At 36.7% G+C, this 21985-nt stretch overlaps 1 protein-coding gene across 2 annotated transcripts; it reads right to left on the reverse strand.

The window, feature by feature from the left end:
• Positions 1-59: 59 nt before the first annotated feature.
• LOC135712863 (polypeptide N-acetylgalactosaminyltransferase 2-like) lies at positions 60-16404 on the reverse strand. Of its 2 annotated transcripts, none has more exons than XM_065235930.1 (2): positions 15973-16404; positions 60-2268 (listed from the first exon to the last, which is right to left on the reverse strand). In XM_065235930.1, the coding sequence occupies exon 2, from the start codon at positions 2044-2046 to the stop codon at positions 325-327; it is 1722 nt and encodes a 573-aa protein (XP_065092002.1). In that variant the 5' UTR covers positions 2047-2268; positions 15973-16404; the 3' UTR covers positions 60-324. The 2 variants fall into 2 exon arrangements, with proteins under 2 accessions (XP_065092002.1, XP_065092003.1); XM_065235931.1 differs by lacking the exon at positions 15973-16404 and adding an exon at positions 2349-2939.
• Between the last annotated feature and the right edge of the window lie 5581 nt (positions 16405-21985).

The raw sequence follows: 21985 nt of genomic DNA on the forward strand, positions 1-21985 counted from the left end.
AGCACCTTTTCACATGCGCTTTAGAATTGTCATCACATAACTGACGTAAGACGGAATAATTACAATTGTCTTAAAGATTTTATTATGGATGGTAGTAAAACCTAATCATTACTTGGAATGTACAATCACGATGCTATCGTTGCGCTTTGAAGCACTCTTCTGTATATTTTAATTGATTATAAAGTATTTATAGCTAGCTTCACTTTCATAATTAATTCTATACTTTCTTAACTCTCAGTAGCTGAACAATAATAAGAAACACATCCAAGGGAGTTAGTTGAACCAGGCCTATATTTTGTTGTTGCTATTTTGTTGTTGCACTTCTCACTTGGTGGAAAACTTCCAAAGCTGCGATTCGAGCGCCGAGTTGCATCGCTCTGCAGTGATGCCTTTCTCTTTTACGTAACGCGAGTCTAAACAAACATTTATCTTGCTATGTTGGATCAGTCCGCCTTCTCTTTTGTACCACTGCTGATTCGCAGATTCATCGCAATACTTTAGCACCACCACGTTGTAACGCGATCGAATAGTAAAATTCAGCAGTGTTAAGCAAAGATCCAGATGTTTGATTTGTCCTTTTTTCGTGATGACCCAATCTTGATTACCTCCGCTATCGTGGCAGTGGTAGAGACCAGTGATGCCATCTACAAGATGACCCAAGGTGTCCATGCAGTAGGGTCCTTGTCGTAAGCTGCCTTTGGTTTGCTGTTCTGGTATGGTCAGCTGCGGGTATACGTTTTCCAAATACCATTCGAATGGTTTGCATTGAAGTCGCTTTTTCAATTCTAACCGTTCGTCAATATTTCCGAATGGAATATTCTTCACCAAAGGAACGGCTTCGTAGTAATACTGTTTGTAGTCATCCATCCATACCTCAGCGGCACGTCTAGTGTTTTTGGCGAAAATGTTGCCACTGCCACCGCCTGGAAACGTGTACGGATGTCTTTTCCGGAACACATGGCCGACCCTACTGCATGGAATAATCTCCAGACTACCACCGCATTGCCAGACACGGAAACTGATTTCCAAATTTTCGCCACCCCATATGTCCATTTGAGTATCATATTTTCCCAGCTTCTCAAAATATGGCTTATCTATCACAAATAAACCACCAGCTATCATTGGTGTTCTGATCGGTGTAGTTGGATCTTTCTGGCGCTCGTGTCTCTCTGAAATGCTCAAGTATTCCCATTTGAACACCAAATTCCAATCAAACCCACCCCGTAGATCTGCAGAAGCTCCTATATACTGGAAGGTATCCATACTAATAACATCGATCACAGGACATACTACACGAGTAGGATCTTCTTTAACTCTTATTAACAATGGTTCCAGCCAATCTACATTGCACTCACAATGGCTGTCTAAAAACGTTAGAACTGATGCAGTTGCTGCGTCGGCACCTCTAACACGCGAACGAACCAGACCTTCACGCTTTTCGTTTCTTATCACCTTAACCTTGTGGATTTTAGCCAGCTCCTGGCCATCCTCTGGAAAATCCGAATAATCATCTACTAGAATAATCTCATGTATCAAGTGTTCTGGAGATCGATTCAAGACACTGACTATCGTTCGCAGAAGCGTACTTCGTGCTTCGTTATGAAAGGTTATAATCACACTGGTGGGTGGAAGGTTACTTGGCCATTCCTTTCGGCACATGGGATTCCGGGTGTCGGGAAGTTCTCGATTGCTTTTCAAACTATCACTTGCTTGTTGATTGAAACGGTTCCGCAAATATGGATCTTCTCCTTGCCGTAGGTTGCCTTTCCGTATGTATTCCATTTCATCAAAATAGTCCCACGTATGCCGAGGCAAGGACATGTGTAACAATGCGTTGGATGTAACATTTTGTTTAGGTGAAGTGGATGGACCGTACTGCTGCTGCTGCCAGTCGGCGGACGACAACTGTTGTGTCAAAGAAGCCGTCCGATGTTCGCGCAGTCTCAGTGCACGGTTTCGACTCTTGTGGCTCCCTTCGAAATAGTACACTGCAATCAGAATCCATGTTACCGCTAATACCAAGAAAATCTTCAAATTTCTCCGCATGTTTTACACACACTGAGTGCTCTATGTGTAAACTAATGTAGTTTTTTTTTTTTGGAATATACTGATGATTTGGATGGTGACGTTACTCTTTTGACTAGATTTGTTAGCACACGTCAATGTGCTAAGGTATCTTCGCTAACTATATTATCTAACTAGGAACAACTAGCGCTGAACTCTTTGTGTACATCTGCATCCATTTCTGTTTTTCTCAAACGCGATACCCTGAAAGAAGAAGAAGGAAAGAGATTACACATAATAAATTTAAAATGTTTTGAATTGTAATTCACGGATGTGTATCACACCTTCGTATATTTTAACCTTCTTATTCCAGAGAAGGGGGTAGTATTTGGAAACTGCCCGAGTTTCGATCTGAGTTCCAGTTCGCGAGCGCGCGCGCGCGCCCTTTTGTATGTATGTGAGTTGAATAAATATTCTTACATTGGTTTAGGTGGCTACATTACAACCAATTTTTATTCTCTCAAACTCGGCATCAAGTGCAAGTATCAAGCGTTGCACATCGTAAAACAGGCATATTTGCTTTGATGTATCATCTAAATTTTCTTTACTTTACAAAAATCGATAATTGACGGTCGGGATTTTAATTGCATCAATAGCAATCACATGAGCTCTTAAAAACTCGATCATTGCTAGGCTTTGTAAGTTCGTAGAACTGGATCTTCTCCCGGAGGATGGATTGTTGAACCATAGTAAGAGTAGATTATCTAATTCATGTTTTATTTTCCATTGTTATTCAAAAACGGTGATATCAACAAAACAGCAGCAGTCACTCTCACGAGATGATAATGAACATCGTGGAACAATCCTCTTGGTTCTTAACTGCATGGATAACAATACTTTGAATAAGGGTGCATGATAAAAACACTTTTTATAACAAGGTGAATCTTTGCCAATGACGAAAACAAATTTAACGAGATAATATGTGTTTGTCAATCCATCCAGTGACAATGTCAAAAATATTATTGTCAATATCGTGTGGAAATCTTTCAATGACAATGACAGATTTAAGCACTGATTGAAGTTACGGGATGCTATCTAGGCATATACTCCTAACTAGAGCCAACATCATAAAACTCATGTTTGAAGCATCTGCCAGTCTCGTATTTCTACGACAGACTGAAGAGAAATGCATTTTTTCATTGGTGTAGAGTCTATGCCATATATAAGTTAGAGACACGGTGGTGAGGCTATCCTGGGTTTTAACGATAGGCGGTAGTAAAATCCAACGAAAATTTAATTGAGTGAAATTGTTCGAACCCACTTCTGCTTTGTCTAATGTTTGTGGTTTATTATATAGCTTATTATTACTTATTTTTTTTCTCTCGTGGGAATGCTCATTTAATCTGGCAAATTAACCATAACATATGCTGTGCCTCAAAAATCTCTAATCGTAGTATCGTGAAATTTGGCTATTTTGTGTCAATTTTAGAGGTCCAGCTTCCGGAATAAAAAAGATACTGTCGTGACTGGTTGGTTTTGTGGTCATGCGATTAGCGTTGTCACCAGACATGGAAAATCATTTACATTCATTTCGTGCATTCATTTACATTCATTTGCCTCTAACTTTTTTCTTCAACAGCATTCCGCAAAATAATGTGTAGAGCTTTTGTAGGTTTTGTTATTACCTACAACTTTTGTTAACAATTAAAATCCGTATCTCTTATGCATGACGAAGCAGAGCGAACAGAAGCCACTACTGTTTTTCAATGAATGTATTTTACATTCACTGAAAAACAGTAACAAGTTCTGCCCGCTCTAGTTCGTGATGCATAAGAGATACAGATTTGAGTTATGAGCAAAACTCCTCTCCCCAATGGGTCTAGGTTCAATCCCAGCCGAGTTCAGTGGGATTTTTCTGAGGCATTAAAAATCTCTGGTCACGTTTTCCCTCGGAAGGGAAGTAAAGCCGTTGTTCCCGGCCCATGTGTGTTTGAATGGGTGCGATATTCAACGCAGGTGTGGAAACTGCCTTCTTGCACATTCGATTGCCATCAATGGATGGCAATCGATGTCCGTCGGTGATTGGCACTAGATTGCGGAATAGAGACCGACGTTAAATATAGAAATGTTTGTAAAAATATCAACCTGCATTGACTGCGATATTATTTTTGCTGCTCCAATCAATAATCTACAATAATCAATAATATTAATAACGAAATTAATTGTTTAGAGTTTTAACTCCAAAATGAACAATTCTTCATTCAAATTTTTGAAAATGTGCGGCTATTGAATAAATCTTAAAATAAGGCTTCAATTTTTGAAATTAGAAAATCCGTTCCTTTATTATTCATAATTAGGTTTCAAGTCACTGGAGGAGCGGGGTACGCTCATTCTTGAAAGGTTCAGATACGCCTGTCTGAGATAAAATCACTAATGTTAGTCATTAAAAAACAATTTAGAAGTAAAAGTGCACCTGACCTCAGAAATCTTTATGTTTCAGAACTATAAAAGACAAGTGGCTTTCAACTGAAACTTATTTAAGTTAACTTATTCAGTTGATCTTTAACTGTTAAAAACCCATAAAATAGCAAACGTTGCAATTGAGTAAATTGAATATGAATTTGATAAAACAGCAAAAAAAGATTATCTTCCATTTAATTCCACTTAATTATTTTTGGTATCCATGACAGATACTTATTTCGACTACAATGTGCAGTCTTAATCAGTGTGACAGATACGCGTATTACGTCTACAATGTGCAGACTTCTTCAGTGTCTTGTACTAATACTCGACTGGTCGAGTATTCGTACTGGTCGAGTGTTAGTACAAGACACTGAAGAAGTCTGCACATTGTAGACGTAATACGCGTATCTGTCAAGGATAAGCAAATAAGGTAGTGGAATTTAATGGAAATGACTAATCCTTCTCTCTCTCACTACACTTTTTTTGCTGTTTTATTTAAGTATTCTGCTAACAACCCAATTTCATTACTTCATCATATGAATTTGATTATTTCATTGTAGCATATTAAACTCACAATAGAATGGATCAAACCCCATATAAACTTCATAACTTGCATTAATCTTTGTCCTCTTTTCTCTCGAGAAAGATTGCCACGCAAATTGTACAGCTATATCGTGAGATATTATAAAACAAAAATATTTTAATTATTATTATTATGAAATCACCATTACGTTTTACGATCTTATGTTCGTCGCGGGGGTCAACTTTAGATCGCGATTGGAGATGTTAATTTAAAGCAAACAATAGGTAGCCAACTGAACCGTCCTCCATTTAGTAGGCCTTATCAATCTTAACATCTTTGCTGGTATCCTTCAATTTAGTGGGAATTTTTATATTGGAACGAGTCATTAAGTGCACCCCCCAGTTTTTGCACGGTCGTTTCCGCGAGAGAAGAAGAACACGTCACAGACAAAAAGAAGCCAGTTGTCTCCTCTTCCTCTTAGCTCTTTCACGGTCCCTTTCATCCATCATCATCATCCTCCCGTAAGAAGGTGATTTTGTGCCTATGCTGCCCCCTCGCAAGAGTTGAAATTTTGCGCTTTTTTATCAAAACAATCAAACCAAAAATCAGAGATATCCCATTTTTTAATTACTCAATTAATAACTAATCGATTATTTTTTGTACACTGCGCTGTCATTTTTCCACCTATGAGAGTGCAGAACATGTTTGAAACGATGGGTGAAAATCCTCTGAAGAATTTATTATTATTCAAATAAAAATCTTGACATCCACCGTCAATGTGGAATATAAGTAAAACAGCAAAAAGGTTATCTTCCATTTAATTCCACTTAATTAATTTTGGTATCCATGACAGATACGTATTTCGACTACAATGTGCAGTCTTCATCAGTGTCATTCCCACTAAAGAACTATTCAAAATCTAACCCCCTTAAGTACTCATCCCCTAGGTATAAAAGTCAAGATCACAGGTATAAAAATGAAACTACAATGTGTTGAATCGGAACCTACCTAACTAATTAAAACCAAAGATTTAAGTAAACTAAAGGAGTAAAATCTATTCAACTCTCTAATAAGGAAAATCCCAAAGGCTTGGTAGCCATCATAATGAAGTAATGAAATTGGGTTGTTAGCGGAATGCTTCAATAAAACAGCAAAAAGGTTATCTTCCATTTAATTCCACTTAATTAATTTTGGTATCCATGACAGATACGTATTTCGACTACAATGTGCAGTCTTCATCAGTGTCATTCCCACTAAAGAACTATTCAAAATCTAACCCCCTTAAGTACTCATCCCCTAGGTATACAGGTCAAGATCACAGGTATAAAAATGAAACTACAATGTATTGAATCGGAACCTACCTAACTAATTAAAACCAAAGATTTAAGTAAACTAAAGGAGTAAAATCTATTCAACTCTCTAATAAGGAAAATCCCAAAGGCTTGGTAGCCATCATAATGAAGTAATGAAATTGGGTTGTTAGCGGAATGCTTCAATAAAACAGCAAAAAGGTTATCTTCCATTTAATTCCACTTAATTAATTTTGGTATCCATGACAGATACGTATTTCGACTACAATGTGCAGTCTTCATCAGTGTCATTCCCACTAAAGAACTATTCAAAATCTAACCCCCTTAAGTACTCATCCCCTAGGTATAAAAGTCAAGATCACAGGTATAAAAATGAAACTACAATGTGTTGAATCGGAACCTACCTAACTAATTAAAACCAAAGATTTAAGTAAACTAAAGGAGTAAAATCTATTCAACTCTCTAATAAGGAAATTTTTTACTCCTTTAGTCCATTTTCCGTTCATTACTTATAAGATTCTTTTTCAGTTTATGTATTATTATTCTTGTGTTAGAAAATATTCCAAACTAACTCTTCTTTGAAAATTGTGGTGGCCCTGTGGTTGGTTTAAGGCCCCACGGAAACCTGTAGCAGGTGACAATTGCATTTTACACCAAAACATGCCGTATGGCAGCTCTTTCTTCACGGTTTTCCATCAAAAGACTTTTTATAGACTTGAATTGGATCATTGACTAGATTGGATGCTCTCGGCACCACCGGGATGTCCCTGGGGTTACCTTTAGCAGGGGACAATTACATGTTTGCACCAAAATGTGCCGTGCAACAACTTTCTTCATGATTTTTCATCAAAAAGGTTTCTGTAGAACCATCGCTTTTGAGTATTGCCTTGCCTCTCGTCTACTAACCGAGAGCTTGAAAAATGAAGACAGTAATATTTCATAACCTACTGGATCAGAAGGTTTTGTTCATACGCATGGACGTCCATATGCAGTTTTTTTTACGTAGGACTACGTCTCTGATTTCTATATGGGGGTACACTTTGTGAAAACCAAAAATGGAGCATGTAACAAATTAAGAAAGATTTTGAACGTTAATAACTCAGCTGCCCCTTGGTCCAATTTCAATAATTTTATCAGCAATCGATCATAAATATGGCTATGCATCGATAACAATGCTTCCGAATGTTGATTTTCAACAAGAAACTATTGAAAAAGTGGTAAATGTCCAGCATTGTCCAAAAGCGTCGAATTAACTAACAAATCCACCAAGTACCTACATGCATATGCTGCTTCATATGTGCTGAAGGTGTTCCTGAAAAATGAGATCCGTGGTGCTGTCACCTACACTAAACACGTCAAGCGTAAGCGGCCATGGATGTCATCTACGTTTTGAAGTGACAGAGACGCACTCTGTTTGGTTTCGGAGGTTAAATCATCACCAGGGCCACCAAGCTTATTACAGTAAAGAGTAGCAATAGAACTCATCTGCCTGTTTTTCCACTTGGAAAAAAATCCGTTCCCGAAAACGGGAACGGAGCGTGAACTAAAAATCACGGCCAGCTATCCAGAACAAAATTTTCTGAAATATACACCGTGAACTATGGTTCACGAGCGGTTCACGAATATGGGAACTCTTTTTTTTCCGTGCATATTCAGAACCAACGACCACACAAAATGCTCATATAATCAAACTGGAAGCGGGGTACACATTATTTGATCAACCTTGGTCAACTTTGAAACAGTAGGAGAGATTTGTGAAGCCGAGCCGAACGAGAGTGTCGATGAAGAGAAACGATCAATGTAGATAGGACCTATTGAAAAGTGACGCGAGATTTGTTTTCCGTACTGAGCACCAATGCTACCGACGCCAGGGAGGCAGCTCCCACACCTGGACCCTATCAATCGACCCATCAACTCAACCGGGCACCAACGGCTTTACTTCCCGAAGGAAGGCGTGATCAGAGATGTTATGCCTTAGATCACGCCGGTGGCGCCGACTGAGACTGGACACAGGGTTGCTGGGGTGAGAGGTAATCACGCTAACCACCGGCGCCGATATCTTTCGAATGAGAACGACCCAAATTTGAGTTTAGTTATCTCAGAAATAAGAAATAAAGTGCAGGAACTCAGCGATGAGTAAATTTGCCTCATGTTTTCCCAGGTTTTTCCAGGATTTTCCAGGGAAAAATTCCCGAATTTGAGAAAAGTAAAGATTGGATTCACTCAGTCTATTGGTACTACATACTCCGAGACAGAATAAAATTTTCGTCAATTTCCTCATTTTCTGACAAATTTTTTAGGTTTTCCACAGGAAACCATGAGACAAATTTACTCATCGCTGAGTTCCTGCACTTTTGGCGATTATGAGTGAACTAAACTCAAATGTGGGTCGTTCTCATTCGCCGTGCACGCAAAAGGAAAAGAGCCAATGTCGCTACTTGATAGCAAACTACTCATAATGGGAGGAGTCTTTGTAGCTGATATACCACTTGGTTGCACATCATTCTGCTTTAACCTGAAAAGATATAAAGAGCGCTGCTGTATGGCATTAGCTCATTTTCGCTTCGGACGGTGTGGTGAACAGCAATAGCAGCAGTAGGAAGGTGGTGGCTAGTCCACTCCTTCACACCTAACGAGCAACAATTGACTGGTCGTGACAAAGGAGGAAAAGGTCTGGTAAAGGAGGCACCAAGCGTCATCGCAAAGTTCTTCGAGATAACCGCCATCGGTCGTCTAGTATCTCCGGTCTGATCTACGAAGTGTGCTGAAGGTGTTCCTGGAAAATGAGGTCCGTGATGCTGTCACTACACTAAATACGCCAAGCGTAAGTGGCCATGGATGTCCTCTTCAATAAAACGGCCCTTTTCAGGGCCATCAAGCTTACATTAGTAAAGAGTTGGAATAGAATTTATCTGTGCTTGTTTGTCCATATTCAGAACCACAAGCCTCCAACGACCACACAAAATGCTCTCCAGAGTTGTAATATTGTAACCAAACTTGGAAGCAGGGGTGCAAGTGATTTTGATTGATTCTCTTAATCAACTTTCTCTTTGAAAAAAAAAAAAATTACTACAAATTTGGTACGCCTACAATTCAAAAATGGAAAGGGTTGAGATAATAGATAATTGATCAATTAAAAGAACTAAATGCTCTTCACATTTATTCCGTCCACTAGCGGTCCTATGCATGCTTGGCATACACAGTTTTGGTCACGAACTGCTCATTTGCAAATAACTTTGCACACAGTTGACGGAACATAGTTCTTTTTGAAGCAGTAGATGGAATAGAGTGTAAGCTTGTTATAGATATGTAAAAACAAGTAGATTTTAATGCTAGTAGTAAACTGTACTTGTTTTTGCATTGTAAAAATGAGGTGAGAAATGCTCACTACACATCTCGGAATTTAAGTGTTAAATTGATTAGTGTTGATTCAAATGTTGAGCTTTACCTAATCTTCGCATATCTACAGTAAACTATGAGCGTAATCTATCAATTACTTTAAAGAAAAATAAATTGCAACATCTGAGTGAAAAGTTATTACCAACTGTACAACTGTGCATGCCAAGCATGTTCCTACGTCAAGCTTCCGTTCGTGCCCCTAGGCACAGACCCTTCTACTTTTTGAAACATAGAACGCTATACAGATAGAAATAATTAAAACTCAAAGGGTATTTTGCAAAATTGCAAAAAATGTTATATGCAACTCGTTGCATAACTTGATTTTTACAGCACTCTTCGTAATACGTGCTGATAAAATCATTTTGCAACTTGCTGCATTAATAACTATTTGCAAGAAAACATGAAATTCGGCAAAAAAAAACATAGTTTTACCAAATTTAAGTTTAATTTATAAATTAAAAACATTAATGGAATTTTTTGAGAGTATATTTGAATTAAATATTTAATTTGATAGGGCAATCTCGTTCCTCAGTATTTTTTTTACATAAGATAAATTAACAGCAAAAGTTCAAAGTATACTTGCTGTGATAAAGAATTTTGGAGGAAAAAGAATAAAGCATTTTGAATATTTTCAGAAGATAACTGCCCAATGAATCTACAAATAGGTCCCAAATGTTATTTTTGCGTTTAGAAGCTATTAGTATTTTTTTTGTTTGTGTTAAAATGTGTTAATTTAATTTTTTTTTGTTTAATTCCATAGTCTTACAGACTAACAGACAGTTTTAATCACATGCTGATCTTCTGTCACTTATTTAACAGTTAGTTAATACTGGACCAAGACAATATACCATCGACTAAAAGATAGAAATGTTCTGGTTGTGTTGATGCTTCACATCTAGTTATTGTACCTAAAATGCATAACACATAAACTGCCTATAATCGCATATAATTTCCATATGGATTTATGTCAATTTTGAGATAACAACGATATGCACTAGCAGTTTGTACCTAATTTTATATTATGTATTAATACTATGGACTCATATTCATTCTACAATTTAATTGGCTAGAGGACTGTCATTTTCCATATGAGACTAGTTATAGGAAGTAACTAGTGTACTATTTTTAATCTTTAAATTATAATTATAATTATAACTGTACAAGTGGATCAATATGATTTTTTTTCAACAATTTTGTACACCGAACCTTCTAAGTACTTGTAACTGATTTTATGATGAATTGATTGAAACCGTACTTCTTATTATATTAGCTTCATTACGTCCCTCGTGGAACTTTGCGCTGGCCCTCAACTTAGTGTTCTAGATGCACTACCACGGTTGTTATTTGCGAACTTTCTCATCCGATTACCATTTTTGCTTTGGTATAATTGTAAGGCAGTAATTGCACTCATACTGCCCAGGGAAGATACGAAATGTTTGATCCCGATTTTTTTTTAATGAAACAAGATTACTTTTAAAATGATACAAACTTAACCTTAAAGTGTCCCTTATAAAATAACACACAGACAAACAGGAATTAGAGCAGGAAAATTCAACCATGTTTGAATACATAACGGCCACTTGTCCCCACGTAACGTCATAAACAAACTGATATAATACTGTGAATGTTATTGACTGTAAAACATTGTCCAAAAAGCACTATTACCATCTGTTGACTACACTTTGGAGGGCACTGTGTTTAACAAATGGTGGTAGTGTTCAAACGACAAACTGGATAGTAAATGGCAAAGTGTGCTGTCGGTGGCAACACTACCAATTACCAATAAAATTAAATGTTGGACATAATAAGATGATATTGAGAAGCGAAGCACACGTGAGCAAAAGGACATGTAAGTATATGAGAACATGCATGCTTCGCTTCTGAATATTTTTAATTATTTCCAACACCTAATTATTTATAATCGCCATCTTTGGCATTGAAGTCACACAGACTGAATTATCGGGACTTGATTCTATTCTTAAAAACTAGTTTACTAATATTAACATTAAAAGCATCACTCACATTATTGAACAGTCTGCAACATTTGTGGAGTGGATTGTTATAGCGTTAAGTAGTACGGTGTCCGGTAGTCCACAAGAGGTACTTATTGCGGAGACGACGGACTGACTGGAGCGTGGAAATTGATATCTCGGAGCATACTAGCTATCGTAAGGCGAATCTGACAAAACGTTTCTGGATTCTTTCGATGCACGATATGTAGATTTGTACTCCATATTCAAGAAAGCTACGAACCAAGGAGCAGTACGGGTAAAGGTAATGACTTTGCATTTGGCAGTGTTGTTGCATTCCGTTCATCTGACACCACGATGTTAACCGCTCGATGTCAGTTTGTAGAGCACAACGATCTAGGATCGATATGATCACTCGGTAGACTTTCAAATCATCAGCATATAACAACTTACTGGAACTTGAATGGTCACACACGTCGGTAATAAATAAAACGAAAATAAGAGGTCCTAAGTGGCTTCCTTGTGGAACTCCCGATGGTATATCAAACACATCGGATCTGGCATCATGAACCTTAACGAAGGCCTTTCTGGAGGATAAATATGATTTTAACCAGCAAACGACCCACGCCGTAAGACCAAGGTGGCTCAGCTTTGCGATAGCGAGGTCATGAGGCGTCTACTAATTACATGATTTTCAGTGGTTAACTTTAGAAGCAAACAAAAAACTAACCGTTGAGTGAAGATAATCATTATGAAAAACATTGTATCTGTTTGTCTGTTGTAATTAACTTTGGATCAAGACGATGGAAGTAAATAAGAAAAATGCCAATCGTTCGAAAGAGTAGGTCTGGAGAGTGATTCAATTTGCTTTGAAAAAAAAACAACTTCATGTCATGTTTTTTTTGACGTAGGACTACGTCTTTCGGGAAGATGGGGGTACAATTTATGAAAAGCGAAAAATGAAATTATGAAAGATTTTGAACGTTAATAACTTAGCTGCCCCTGGACCAATTTCAATTATTTTATCACCAATCGATCAGAAACATTTCTACGCATCGATAGCAATGCTCTTGACGGTTGATTTTCAAATTGAAACTATTGAAAAAGTGGTAAATGTCAAGCATTGTCCAAAAGCTTCTAAATAACTAACAAATCCACCAATTACGTACATGCATGTGCTGCTTCCCCAACACAGTCATCAGAGAATGGTTCCTAGATGAAACAAGTCGAAGTGACATTCACCTACGAACTTCGGGCGTGTACGAATAGGGAGGATACAATTGCGGAAAATTTTGTTGCCAATTCAGAACCACCCGCCCCCAACGACCACACAAAATGCTGTTTTTTTCCTTGGATTTGTTTTCCATGCACCTATGCTATCCACACCTATGCTTGGCATACACAGTTTTGGTCACGAACTGCTCATATGCTAATAATTTTGCACACAGTTAACGGAACATAGTTCTTTTTGAAGCAGTAGATATAATAGAGTGTAAGCTTGTTATAGATATGTAAAATAAAGTAGATTTTAATGCTAGTAGTAAACTGTATTTGTTTTTGCGTTGTAAAAATGAGGTGAGAAATGCTCACTACACATCTCGGCAGCGTTGACTGGGATTGAACCCAGGCCTGCTGGGACGCTTACCACTACAACACGGGCGCCGCTGCTCTCTAGAGTTGTAATCTTGGGTCTGGCTCGACGTGGTTGTGTCAAGCGTCTCCGGTCTGATCTTCGAGGAAACCCGAGATGTGCTGAAGGTGTTCCTAGAAAATATGCGTGATGCCGTCACCTACACTGAACACGCTAAGCGCAAAACTGGCACGGCCATGGATGTCGTCTACGCTCTCACGGTTTCGGAGGTTACAACTTTCACCAACGTAACAAAACGGCCCTTTTCAGGGCCACCAAGTTCATTTCAGTAAAGAGTTAGAATAGAATTTATATAGAGTAACCCATGATTCACCCATTCAATTTGTCACTAAATACATCAAAATGATTCAAAAATCAAATAATTTGTTAGGGAAATAAATTATGTTCTATCTTATCGGTGGGTTAAATTTTATCCGTTTCACTTTCATTAACTGAGAAACCCTCATCGTATGCATTCTCCTGCTGCGCGACATCTTCTAAAACGTCCGAACCGTAAAAAAATTCGTAGTCCTACGTCAACAATGCGGTTGTGTCTTGTACACCACCCTCCAACTTTTTCTTCCAAAACTCTATATCACAGGCTGATTCACAGCAACTGTACTTGAACTTAGGTTGTATAATATATCTTATATGTAAAAAAAAAGTCTGTGAAATGCAATGATGCTATCAAATAAAATATTTAAATCAAATACTCATACCCAGAAAAAATCCCTTTAAGTTTTTCGATGTAAAATTAATCTTAAAATTTGGCAACACTATGAACAACTTATTCTTTCTATTTCTTGCTTGGATAACATTTAGAACAGTAGGCATGCAAAATTAGTTCTTTCACTTTGAAGAACGGGCGAAAAGAAAATTGAAAACAATATTTTTCCGCTATACAAATCAATCATCTTTCCTCATTTTGACTTTTGCTCTTCCATGTTATTTTTGGTCATTGCAACACAAATATCGAGATTACTGCGCTTGCAGAGTAAAATAATGCGTTTGATTTTGAGATGTAATAGGTTCACTTCCTCAACTTTGATGCTAGATGCTTTAAAATAGTTGTCTGTGAAGCAAAGAATTGTATATTTGACTATGGTGTTCATTTTTAAAGTAGTTAACGGTTTTCTGCCTCGATATTTGTGTGGTCGAATTGAAAGGGGAAGTGATTTTCATAGATATAATACTAGAAACGAGGATGAAATAAGAACACCACATTTCTTGACCTGTGCTTCACAAAATTCATTATATTTTAAAGGAATAAATGTTTTCAATCGGATGCCCAGACACATTAAACGTGCAACTACACTTACAGAATTTAAGAGAAATTGCATTTCACACGTTAAAGCTGTCTTTTGAACAGTTATCTAATGAATTTTTTTTTGTCACGAATTGACAAATTATGTATCTTGACGAAGTTTCTAACGGATTATTTTATATGGATAGCTGTCATAACGACTTTTTAATAATTATTGTAGCACGGAAAAAAATATTGTTGAGAATTTTTCGCCATTATGTATTATTGTTGAGCGTACCCTCTGATGTGTCTGGCATACCCCAGGTTGAAAACCGCTGCTCTATGTTCAGGGAAGTCGAGTACGTTTAGAACCTGGAAAAAAATCTAGACCCGGATCTGGAATCGAAACCTCCGTGCCACAACTAGCTAGGCTAACTGAAAAATGTGTATGTGTGGTTATTTATAATTGATTTAGCATTTATCTTTTATTCAAAACAGTGTGGGAGTCTTGCGTTTCCCGGTGGTTGTAGATTTTGGAAGAATTAAAACATCAGCACATATTTATATGTGCAAGGCGATATCGATCTCAATAATTATGGATTTTTTTCCACTTCCAAACATTAGATATCTGCCGTAAATAAACGATCGCCTTTCCCTGCGATTTTTTTTTCTTTAATTGCTCGTCACATTTAGTCGAGTGCTTACATGTGCGTATATAAGAGCATAGAAAGTAAAGAGAAACAATTGCATGTTTTTGCTGTTTAAAGTATGCACCGACATAAACTTGAATAATTATAAAGCTAGATGAATCCGAATCCGGATAATCTACCGTATGATGATGATGTTTCGCAGGTGTGTACATATGCAGTTCATCGGTCCATTTATGATCACCCATTCAAAACGGTATCGGTCGAGCCACCATCGAAAGCACTCAAGCATTTGATGATCGCATGAAAACACAAAAGCATATTTTTGTAGCCTATCGATTCGTGATAAGAAATCACTTTGTTTCATTTATCTTGAAGTTTCAAGAGTTATCTTTCTTATCATTCAACGCTTTGCTTGTTTTGTTTAATGGGGGCGTGAATACTGTCCACAGATCATTGTTCTCTTTTTCATCATATTTGGTTACGTAGAAATAACCACACAAAGAATACTACAAAACGTGGCGCTTCGGTTTCGGTAAAGTACCTAAATTGGTCATATCGTGTCTATAGAATCCGGTCAGTAATTGAATTGATGCACTAGCGGCGCGCAGCTTGCGTTGAAGAAAATCATTTTAAAGCGGTTCTCCTCGATCCGAGTACACCTAGTACGCAATATAATTCACATCACGGCTCATGGCAATAAGGTATACATTCCTTTCACTACGCGAATGTTTCTTTTACTCGCAGTACGTATGGTGCATATCTAAATATATTTTGGTTTACCTCGTTCACACTGCGGATAAATCATTCATTTTTCTGGCATTTTCGATGCATCCGTATTGTCGTTTTTGAAACCGTGGTTTATTCACTGAAGGATAAGCCTGTTAACACTTTTTCTTCTTAGATATCTTTTTCATTGTCCCGTATTCATTGATCAGACGGCGATGTTCGTAATGCACTGCCAAATGAAATTTGAAGAGCCCCGTTCACTGCACATTGCATAACTTGGTTCCATTAATTTACACTCCAATATTTTTAGTGTTGCTTCAATAACACACAATGTCGTTCCTTTGCCAGTGTCACTTAGGAAAGTCGTTTGTATTTGAAGGTCTCATAGCTATCAGATGTTCGTACCTAAGACAATCCGAAAAGATTGGTGAATGTGATCCTAAGCTCGATCGAAGTAAGCAGCGCACTGTGCAATGTGCGTGCGGTTCGGTGCATGATTAGCAACTGACTTTGAAAGCATTATTTTTCATCTCTACCTCTGCATTCATTGTTTTATGCGGTTGTGTTGTATGCTGGTACGGTACGATTGTTGCTGAACGTAATGCTGTGATGGCATGTGTAACAATTGGAGTGAGAAGAAAAAATAACGAAATTAAAATGAAGTACACACACACATTCATTCTCCGCTCAAGAGAAGAAGTGAATTCAAATCATTTTGAGCGATTATTTGATCCACTTGCTGTTCGGTAGTGTATCATTACACCGCGAAGGTCTGTTAAGCATCCATATGGTCGTAAACCTATGCTTTGTCCAGATACAAAAAAAAATATCAATGTATTTCCGTGACAATATGAAACATGCTAATCCATTCAATTGTTAACTTGACAAATAACGAACTTACCGCGATGGGAAATTCAATAGCCTACTATCGAAACATGTCGGTCGATGGTTGTGGTGATAATGTGAAAGTGTATTTTTTGTTTTACTATGACTACTAAATCTACATATTGCAGATGGTATGTTCGTTCAACAGCAAGAGAAATTACGTTGAAGCGTGCTTACTAACCGCGACATTAGAAGTCATAATAGCAGGCTTATGGTTGGAAACATAACGGTTAATCTTGGATTAATCCACTAATAAGCTTATCTTTTCATTGAATTTACCACTTCTTATTGAGACTCGATCACCGATTATCTAGTACACTCAGTGTTCGCTAACTATAGCAGATGGTTAAAGGAAATCTTACCGATCCGAAAAAAATACGTTTTGATTTTTGTATAATTATTCGAAAAAGATATAAAAAAAAAAAAAAAGTTGTGTTGAGTACTTGGCACTGATAAAGTCTGCAAGTAGTAGACGAAATACGCGTAGCTGCTAAAAGATAAGCAATTAAAACGGAATTAAAATGAAATAAATCAACACACTCAAAAAGCTCTTCATCCCTGTATGTTCGTTAAAAGGTTCGACAAAATAAAAAGGTTTAAAAAATACAGTTTTTACCTTTTTCAAGCAAATTAACGTGTGAAATCAAGTCATTATGGCAAAAAGTTTGACTAAAAAAAACGTAAAAATCCAACCATCGGTTTTTTTCATGATGAGATAGACAAAATATTTTTACGTGTACATTTTCTTAGGAACTAAGGAACAAATTGATTTTCTCTTTGGGATTTTTGATATCTTTTTACAATTTTACGATTTTTTTATAAATTCGAAAACTGAACAAAAAAAGCTTGCCTTTAAACAACATTGCTTAAGGGCAAAAATAAAAATGATATAAACAATCTAAAACTATTAGTATTTAGATTTTGAAAAAAAAAATTACATGCCAGAAGATCATCATGGTGGTTAAAATTTGAGAATTCGAAACCGAAAAACCAGACAATACGATTTTGTTTTTACCCAACTTTTTAGAATTATGAGATATAAAAAAAATAATTTTAAATGATTTTTTTTTCCAGAAATCTATGGAAAAACTGATTTTCTTGGAATTTCCAATATTTTTAGGAAAATCAAAATTTATTTTATTTTCGTGACAGTACGTTTCGCATTAATCACATGTTTATTGCCGGTATATTTTTAGCAGTGATCAAAGTTGGACATTGGTATTTTTCAATTATAATACTTGACTCGCTCTGGAGTGATTGTTGTTTGTAAAAATGAGTATAACAACCATAACAACTATCTTGCATTGAGCTTTTCAACAATTTGATGGGGTTGAAATCTTGGTTCAAGTACACTGCTCTATTCAAACCTGTACCATCACATCGTGCTCTCTCAGAGATTCCCAATCTTTAAGTCACCACCTACTTGTGGGTCGCGAGTTGATATCCGCGGGAACGTTTCAAACTCGCATACTCAAGAAAGCTTGTGAATCTCTGCACTATGTAGTAGCAAATTTAATACCTACGTATGCACAGCTAGTTTTCGTCTTAGATGAAACAATCTTGCTAGTGAGGGTATACTTTCACCCACGATCGAATCAATACGAAGGCTCCCCGTCTTCAGCAGTTATTTGTATGCAGCTGCATACGGCCTTGCCTTTCAAGTTTATAGGCATTCTGCTGTAGGTACATGCTGCTCATTCGTGTACAGTAGTACCTCGGTTCGTCTGCAAAATATCTTATATAATTGCAGTAGGGTTACGGGATGTAATTTAGCCTTATGTTTGTTGATTTGAATTTTCATTAGATGGCAAACTCGCCACCAGCCTGGCAAATACATATGACAAAATATTTAAAGTACACTGGAAGATGTGAGTTCGGAAAAATCAACAGTTTTCTTTAGAGCCTGCTACATCCAAATTGTGTTTATCAGATTTTAATCATTGGACATAATTAAACTTGTCCCAAAACAAAAGGCAGTTAAAAAATTAAAAAAAAAAACACTTCCCTCGGATATGGGGTATGGATATGGGGTAAGTGGGATGGTTTGATTACTTGACATGACTAGGATCTACAATTTTATGACTCTGAATTCAAGTTATAAATTAAAGAAAGTGGAAAAACTCGGTTAAAATTTCAGGAGATACAAATTAATGCACTCATCAGGGTCTAGATAATAATACATATACATTGGAATTCTGTGACGAAAAACCGCATAAGTTAATTGAAAAACATCTTCATTAAATCACAGGCAACATAAATATTGCCGTGAAAAGCCTTGCTGTTGGTGAAATTAAAAAAATAATAAGTATTTCCGTTTAATTTGCACATAATCAAACAAAAATTGGAGAAACATTTGGGCGTTTTATTACATTGATTTCAGGATAATCCGTCAAAATCACTAAAATTAACAAAATATCACTTTTTAATGAGTGTATATCATGCAAAGTTCTGTAAGATAATCTAAGGCTGTGAACCATTTGCCGAGTTAAATTTAACTCGTGGTTAAAAGTGACATATCGAAAGTTATTTTCTATGTTCGAAAATCTCTGTGCTGTCGATCGACCGGTTTATGAGAAGAACTCAGCCACGGGTGTCAAAATTTAACTTATTGTCTGTCAGAAATAACCACGCTCGGATAGCAGGGTTAATCGATAACTTTCCATCTGTCAAATTTTAACCATAAAAGTTAAAAAAATCCACCAAATGGTTTAGAGCCTAAATGCATCCATTCTATAACTCATATAATATATATTTAGTTTAAATGCTTCTTCAAAGTTCCGTTTCTATCGGGATCCAACTTATCCCACGTTTGCGAATTGCATGGGGTAAGTAAGACTTGTAATTAGTCTATTTAGGCTGTGAACCATTTGGCGAGTTAAATTTAACTCGTGGTTATAAGTGACATTTCGAAAGTTATTTTCTATGTTCGAAAATCCCCGTGTGATCGAACGACCGGTTTTCGAGCCACGGTTGTCAAAATTTAACTTCTTGTCTGTCAGAAATAACCATGCTCGGATAGCAGGGTTAATCGATAACTTTTCATCTGTCAAATTTTAACCAAAAGTTAAAATAATCCACCAAATGGTTCAGAGCCTTAATAACATGAAAATATCGAAGTTTTCCATCGAGAATTATTGAATCGATTTATTCTGATTGCCATAGAACAATTTCTGCAAAATTGACCAATTATTGATCGTAATATTTGTTCTGGAAATTTAACATGGCTGATAGATGTATTGCAATTGATCGTTAGATAAAAGAATAACCAAAAATTTTCTGTAAAGATTACTTAATTTAATTTAATTTTGAGCTAATAATAGCTTATCTTACAACTGAGCATTATTAGGGTCTGGTGGGGCAAGAGTGCCACCTTAACAATTGTACCTTCTTTATATGCCAAACAGTGGATATGGATAGGAGTTTACATCCATTTCCCCTATATCAATCAAAATTTGATCACTGATTAGCATATCACAATGATTGGTAAACGTCAGTAAACAATGTGAGGTGTGCAACAATCGGAAAATTACCATATAAAAGATTATATTTGATTTCAAGATCATTATAGTTTGTAAAATATTACTAAATTTGGGCTTTTGCTCGAGTTTCTTCCACATTTGTTAGCATTAGGATTGTTAGATAAAATTTATAATATTTCTGTCACACAAGACCATGTTCCCACTTTCCCCCAAGTTCCACTTCCCCCATGTATACATTACAATCTTCAAAGGATAGATCGAAACCAATTGAGTTCAGCTTTTGGTAGAATGATCAAATTCACCCATTCATATTTTGAACCACCCTACTGTCGGTGGACGCATGTTACTGTATTCTGGGTGTTCTTGAGAAAACTTCGAGCAAATATTCAAAACATGTTTTTTTTTTCTATCGAGACATTTCTTTGTAAAGTAGTTTTCCACCAATATTCCGACATTAAGATGAAAATATTCTAAATTTGTGTAAAGAAGATAATATTTCCTTCTGAAAGAACTACTCATGCTCAACAGGAAGGAAAATATCAGATAATTTATTGTTTTCCCTGTTTGTTCATGAGCTATCTACCTATCCTCTTCTAAGACCATTCTCTAGCTAATAAATTATCACACTAAAACCAAAGAACAATACTAAACTAAAACTTCATGCGGACTCGTTGGCTATGGAACGCGATATTTTTGAGCGACAAATTGCCTTCAACGAATTTTTCTCCATTGCTCGTCAGCAAGTCCTCATCAGTTGGCAACAAAAATAGAATGATGGTGTTTTGGGAAGATGGCTACATTCTTCCGAGTAACCAACAAGTACTTTAAAGTTGCATTCCGTCAGCATTATGGACACATAGAATTTCTATCATTAAAAACCGACCAGCTCTATAGATCTCTCGCATGCTGCTGTAAGACCGAAAAAGGCGAAATAATCGTCCAGTATAATCAAAGAAGAATACTAAGATGATACAGTCGGAAGAAAAACTTTCTATTTTAGTGTCCTATTTCACGGTCCCTTCCATCCAATGAATACCCTCCGTATGCAAGGTAATTTGTGGTTTTGCTGCCCCCTCGGTAGAGATGAAATTTGGCGCACTTTTTTTTATCAAAACAATCACACCAAAATCAGAGATGTCCCATTTTTTAACGTAAGACTACGTCTGTGATTTCCATATGAAGGTACACTTTGTGAAAACCAAAAATGAAACATGTAACAAAATTATGAAAGATTTTGAACGTTAATAAATCAGCTGCCCCTGAACCAATTTCAATAATTTTATCACCAATCGATCAGAAATATTTCTACGCATCTGTAAAATTTAAGACTTTATCATTTTTCAAAATGTCACTATTCAAAATTGCACGAATGTGCAACTGTTGCTATGATAATTAAAATTATCACCGATTACCTGTGAAAAGCGATTTTCCCTAACACAGATTTCAAAGTTGAATTCCATCCAGCCTCACCAAACGATGTTTATTAAATCACCGCGTGGTGAGTGGTGGTCTTCTCCAGTACCCAACGAAAGGCTGCCTGCTAGTAGCGAGCTGCAGCCCTCATGACCATCCATAGAAGGAGGAAAAAGCCGCACAGCTATTGATTAAAATCAGTAGCTCTTCATGAGTCACTGTGGGCCATCTATTTCAAGTGCGTCATACTAAAAAGTATAAACAGAGAGAACCCCGCTCAAATTCCTATT

Source organism: Ochlerotatus camptorhynchus, unplaced genomic scaffold, assembly GCF_037179485.1.
Source record: "Ochlerotatus camptorhynchus isolate MF236.1 unplaced genomic scaffold, CSIRO-AGI_Acam_v1.1 ptg000510l, whole genome shotgun sequence".
Classification (NCBI taxonomy): Eukaryota; Metazoa; Arthropoda; class Insecta; order Diptera; family Culicidae; genus Ochlerotatus; species Ochlerotatus camptorhynchus.

Coding starts and splice junctions, on each gene's coding strand:
- LOC135712863 (XM_065235930.1), bottom strand. CDS start 2,046: ATGCGGAGAAATTTGAAGATTTTCTTGGTATTAGCGGTAACATGGATT.